The sequence below is a fragment of the Malurus melanocephalus genome, unplaced genomic scaffold (genome assembly GCF_030028575.1).
Source record: "Malurus melanocephalus ecotype Western Australia unplaced genomic scaffold, MMel_1.1 scaffold_1368, whole genome shotgun sequence".
Taxonomy (NCBI): Eukaryota; Metazoa; Chordata; class Aves; order Passeriformes; family Maluridae; genus Malurus; species Malurus melanocephalus.
Genome location: NW_026624600.1, coordinates 31,762 through 37,621, shown reverse-complemented (window position 1 = coordinate 37,621; position 5,860 = coordinate 31,762). Strand labels below are relative to the sequence as shown.

Below are 5,860 nucleotides of genomic sequence, written 5' to 3'. Positions count from 1 at the left end.
ATTCAGACCCAGGACAGGGATCCGGGTGGGATTGCTCTGAAAAGCAGGATCCTCCCATGGGATCCTCCTGCAGCCATAGGGGGAGGGTTTAACTCTCTCAGGTTCTCGTTTCCCCCTCGGGGTCAAAGCCAATCCGTGATAAAACCACCAGGAAAGGCTGGAGCCAATCCTGGGGTTGGGCAGCAGTTTGTTGGAATTGCATTTTTCAGTCCTTGAGAAGGAGCTGCTTCTCAGCACCATCAGCATCTGCTGCAGCCACAGAGGTTTTACTCAATTTTACCATTTTTTTTCCTCACATTGTTCCTTGGATTTCCTCCTGGTTTTTGCCAGAGTCCCTGGATTTATGTCCCTGACTCAGGATCAGGAGTTTCTCTCTAGCAGTTGTTGGTGACAGTTTGGGGTCATCCCTGAGTGTGCTCAGCCAGCARCAGCTCCTGGGGGCCCAGGGGGCTGGGAGACCACTGGGTTTGCAGAATTCCTGGGAATTGGGACAGGATTTATCCCAGGGTCTGGTGGGTTGGAGGCAGCTCATTCTGATAAATGCATGGATTTTGATAAAAGCATTAATTCTGATGAACGCATTAATTCTGATGAATGCATTAATTCTGATGAATGCATTAATTCTGATGAGCACATTGATTCTGATAAATGCATTAATTTTCACCAATAAGTTCATGTTGATAAATGCAGTAATTCTGATAAATGCACTCTGTGTGCTGGGAATGGCCCAGCCTTGTTTGGGGTGTGCCACCTTTTGGTCTGGCCCAGCTGGAATTTTCCAGGAGTTTGGGGAGGGCAGAGACATTCCCGAGCCCCCATCAGTGCTCAGATAACTCCAGAATCCTGGAAACTTCARAGGTTGAGGTTAAGAAGTTTCTCTCTGAGCCATGGAAATGCTGAACTCTGTTTTTTTGTGTGGGAAGTGGATTTCCAATGACATTCCTGGGAATGCAGCTCCGTTCCTCACCGGCTCCTCCATCCCTGCATCTCTCCAAGGTGTATTTTTGTACTTTTTAAAAGCCTGTGAGCTCTGAAGGAAGTGAAATATTTGGATCTTATTATTCCCCATTTTAATGTTTTTTTTCTAAGAGAAGTAGCTCCAGAAATAGAACCTCAGTCTCCAATCTCCATCACATGTCCAATTATCCAGCTGGGATTATTTTATTCCATTGAAACTCCCCCGGAGCYGGTGACAGGATTCCAGCTCAGCCATCTCCAGCTTCCCTCCCTTTTGTGGAGCTTTGCTCTGGGAACGAGGGAGAGGGAATTGTTCTGGGAGGAAAATAATTCCTGGGGCAGCTCATCCTCTCCTTGGGAGCCAAAAAATGGGGATGTGCACAGAAATCCCTTCTCCATTTGGGAATCTGGGAGGGTTYGATCCAAACAGGAGGTTTGGAGGGTTTGTTCCTGCAGTTTCTCCTTTCCCAGGATTTGAGCTTTGCTGGTTGGCCCCTCAGTGGGGTCCTTGTCCCTCAGGTGGTGCCTCCATGGCCCTGGGAGCGCATCCAGTTCTTTCATCCATGGGTTTTTGGGATCTACCCCTAAATCCAGGATTTTCTGGGTGCCCCAGAAGCCTCAGAGCCTGTGGAGCAGAGCAGTGTCCGTGTCTGACCAGCACAGGCTATGCCATTCCAGCAAATGACAGTGGGAATGGCAGTTTGGGAGCTCCCAGGCCGGTTTTTGCAGCAGGAATTGGGAATGCTTTCCTCCAGAAGCTGTTGTGGTGTGTCCTGTGGGTGTGGGACMCGGAGCCTCCAGGACATGCCCGCTGGAGTGTTCTCATTCCCGGTGGGATCTGTGGGCCTGTGTGAGCAGAACAGGAGGAATTTTGTTTTCCCCGTTGGAATTTGAGCCCCATTCCAGTGTCAGCCTGGTGTTCTGGTGTACTGAGTTCCATTAAGGTGTCCCTGCCCTCTCCTACAGCGACTCCGTGGGGTCCCTTCCCGCGGCCGAATCGGCGACGTCCGGAGCCCCCCGAGCCCCGAGCAGCACGGCCACGCACACAGATGGACACCAGAGAGCGGCCACTGCTGTCACAACTGCCACAGACACGGCCACGAGAGACAGGTGAGGCCACCCCACCTTTGCTGCTGGGCTGGGSTGTGTTGGGGTTGTGGGATCACAGCCCATGGAGAGCGGCCGGAGCACCCCGGAGCTCTGCCCTGCTCGGTCTGAGCTTCCCAGAGGGGCTGTTCCATCAGGGAACTACAGAATTGTGGGGTGGAGAGGTGGGAAGGGACCTCAGAGCCCCTCCAGTGCCACCCAGTGCCACCCAGTGCCACCCCTGCCATGGCAGGGACAGCTCCCACTGTCCCAGGCTGCTCCCAGCCCCAGTGTCCAGCCTGGCCTTCCTTGGGCACTCAAAGGGATCCAGGAATTCTCTGGCAATTCCATCCCAGCACAAAAAAAAATGACAAAATGGGATGGGGTGGAAGGGACCCCAAAGCCCACCCAGTGCCACCATGGGCAGGGTCACCTCCCACTGTCCCAATGTSCAGCCTGGCCTTCCTTGGGCACTCAAAGGGATCCAGGAATTCTCTGGCAATTCCATCCCAGCCCCTCCCCACCCTCCCAGGCAGCAATTCCTTGCCCAGATCCCATCCATGGCTGCCCTCTGGCACTGGGAAGCCATTCCCTGTGTCCTGTCCCTGCAGCCCTTGGCCCCAGTCCCTCTGCAGCTCTCCTGGAGCCCCTTCAGGCCCCAAAAGGGGCTCTGAGCTCTCCCTGGCTGAACATTCCCATCTCAGATTGTGCTCGTGGCAGAGATGCCCCATCCCTCTGAATGCCTTGGAAGGGGGATGGAACCAGACAGGCTCAGGGTCCCTTCCCACCCAGGCCATTCCTGATCCCATGCTGATTTTCCAGGCAATATTCACTGAGGGACTGGGAGTTTCTCCGTAGGGAGCTGAGATCACCCAGCAGAGGAAAAAAAACAGAGAGGGGGACTGAGCTCCCACCAGGAAGGCACATTCCCAAGGGGGATGGAGGAAGCTTTGGGAGCTTTCCCATGTCCCTAATCCTGTTCCCTGGTGTCCCTGCAGGAACGACGAGGCCTTGCCCTGCACTGAAGCCACGTTGAACGGCCCCGCTTGATGCCGCCGCCACCTCCCCGGGACGTGTGTGAGCCAGGCCAGGCTGCTCCCTGGTGATGCAATTTTGTCAATTCTTTATTATTATTTTTTTTTTTTTTCATTTTAATTTTATTTTTTAATAAATGCTGCATTGATGAGAGCGAGCTGGCGTTCAGGACCAGACACGCAGATCCAACAGCACCGATCCGTTCGGAAAGACACTCGGCATTGTCGAAATGTAGCATTGAGTTCAGTCCTCACGGGAATGACGGGCTCTTCCCAAGCCTTCTGCCTGATTTGAGTTGTCCCCTTCCCCACGCCCCGGTTTTTGTTCTGGATTTGGGGTTCAGTCCTGTTTTCCCAGTGTTATTGCACACAGTATTCAGCTTCTCTTGGGAAGGTAGCAGGTCCGGCGGCGCAGCGGGCGCAGCGCACAGACCCCGCGGCCGCGTGACCAAAGTTCCTTTGGACGGAGCTGTCCTCGGTGGGCAGCCTTTGCACCGCTTTGTAGAGCAATAAAGCCTTACCAGAAACATTTCACAGAGGAGGAGCAGGGCCACCGCTTCCCCGGGAGGAGCAGGGTGGGGCTGGCGGGGCCGGAGCCGGGCAGTGCCGCTGTCCTGGGCATCTCCGTGGGCACATGGTGGGCACCTTCAGGGCAGGGTCTGGCTTAGTTAGAGGGTCCTTTCCTGCCCACGTCCGTGTTGGCCCGCGAGGAGGTGACAGGAGGTTTGCTGGCTTTTTGGAGACTGAATTAATGTATTTGCAAATGATGATGGAAATCCTTTTTCTGTTTGTTTTTGTTCTTGTTTTAAAAAATTTTTAATGGATGCAGGAACAGCAACACTTTTGCACTTTGTACATGGTGAYGGCAGCATTGGAGAGGGAGGGGGCCACGGGGAGCCCTGGGGGGTGGGAGAGCAGGGCCAGGTGAAGGAGCTGGGCTGTGGGATATGGGCTATGGGATGTGGGCTATGGGGTTTGGGTTATGGGGTGTGCCCAGCCTGGAGTCCCCGTTCCTGGGAATGCCATGCTGGTGCCAGGCTCTGAGCTGGGGGGGCACAGGAGGGGCTGAGCAGGAGCCCCCTGGCAGGTGGAACCCTGCCAAGTCCTCCCTTTGGGGTTGGCACACARGGAGCTGAGCAGCTGCCTTGGGATGGATTCCCAGGGTGGGAGTATCTCCCATCTGACAGAAATCCTTTCTGTGCTGCTGTGTCTGTGAGCTCCTGGAATGCCCTTCCCTGGGCAGGAGTGCCTCCCATCTGACAGAAATCCTTTTTGTGCTGCCATGTCTGTGAGCTCCTGGAATGCCCTTCCCTGGGCTGGGAGGGAGGAGATAAAGGGACACATCCCTGTGTGTGCCCACATGGGCTCTGCTGTAGGGAACAGGGGGTGAATCCCAGCAAATGGGGTGCTGGAGGGTACTGGGRTACTGGAGGTTACTGGGGCTGTGGGCCACTCGTGTGCTGCTGGCAGGGCTGGGCTTTCCCCCAGCCCCAATTCCTTGGGAATTCAATGGCACAGGCCTGTGGTTCTGGAAGTTTTCACTCGCTCCRTATAATTTAAAATTAATAATCTAAAGTTAATTGCACTGGGAGGGAAAAAAAAAAAATCTCACTTTGTGCTTTGCTTCCCCTGCTTGGTGTTCAGGGATCAATCCCACTCCCAGCCAGGACTCTCAGACGGGATCAGTGGCTTTGAGGTCCTGACTGGAGACTCATTCAAGTCTTAATTTTCCAAGGATTGGTGCTAGAGTGGTGCTGGACATCGGCTTCCCTTTGGGCATTGTTGGGACCCCAGAGCTGATTCCATGGAAGCTGAAGGATCCATGTGCTGGTACAGCCTGGTTGGATCCCAGGGGATGCCAGGGTGCTCTTCCAGCCTGTTCCCTCTGCTTGCTTTGCCCAGGAGTTGTGCCCAGATCCGTTTGGGATCAGGAATGTCCTCGGCTGGCACAGCTGGATCATCATTCCAGCTCGGATCCCTCACCATCAGAGCGGTGCTTTGGGTGGGGTGGGGTCACCTCACGTGGCCTGAGGGACAGGACAGGGCCACCACCCCGGAATGCTGGGAGCAGGGATGGGACAGCAATAACCCCAGAGTGTGGGGCTGTCCGTGCCTTCCGCTGCAATTCCAGCCTGGCATTCCTCAGTTCGGGGCTCCAGTGGCAGTGAGAGCTTTAATAATAATAATGGTGATGTTAATAATACTAATTGTGCTAATAATATCCAGATCCAAACACAGCTCCTTACTGGGGACTCGTTAGTGGTTATTAATTGATTACTTCGTGCTGAGACACATCACTGGGGCTCGCTCAGAGCMGTGGAGATGCACAAATTCCATGGGTTTGTTCCCATGGCTGATCCCTCCGCGGYTGGCATTGAGGCTCTCGGTTCATTCCACCTCCCTGCACCCCTGGGATTGCTCTTCCCACCAGCCAGGAGCTGATCCAGAACAATTCCTGCTGCTTGGGCTGCTGGGGTTTGCAGCTCTTTGTRTGGATCCAGCAGTTCTGTGGGGAAACTGGGAATAAACTGGGCTGGGACTGCTCAGGGGGAGGATGGACACCTTTGTGTCATCCCAGGAATGTCATCTGATATTCATACTGGGATCGTGTGAGAAACCTGGGAGCACGAGGAGCTGGGGTTCATCCCTGTACATCTCCAGGATCAAAACTAAAACCAGCAAGGCCAAAGTACTGAGGGGGAATGGTTCTGGAATGTTCCGTTCAGTGGCTGATCCGGTGATTCTGCACTGGGACGGGAGAGGAGGGAGGGGAGGGGGCTCTT

At 54.4% G+C, this 5,860-nt stretch overlaps 1 protein-coding gene across 2 annotated transcripts in view; it reads left to right on the top strand.

Moving 5' to 3' along the window:
- The window catches only part of LOC130586865 (pleckstrin homology-like domain family A member 1), a 5,196-nt gene extending 1,961 nt beyond the window's left edge, over window positions 1–3,235 (top strand). For both annotated transcript variants that reach the window (XM_057387779.1, XM_057387778.1), the window contains 2 exons: window positions 1,924–2,067; window positions 3,042–3,235. In XM_057387779.1, coding sequence (XP_057243762.1) covers window positions 1,924–2,067; window positions 3,042–3,079 — 182 coding nt within the window. In that variant the 3' untranslated portion in view covers window positions 3,080–3,235. The remainder of the gene's footprint in view (window positions 1–1,923; window positions 2,068–3,041) is intronic.
- Window positions 3,236–5,860: the final 2,625 nt, after the last annotated feature.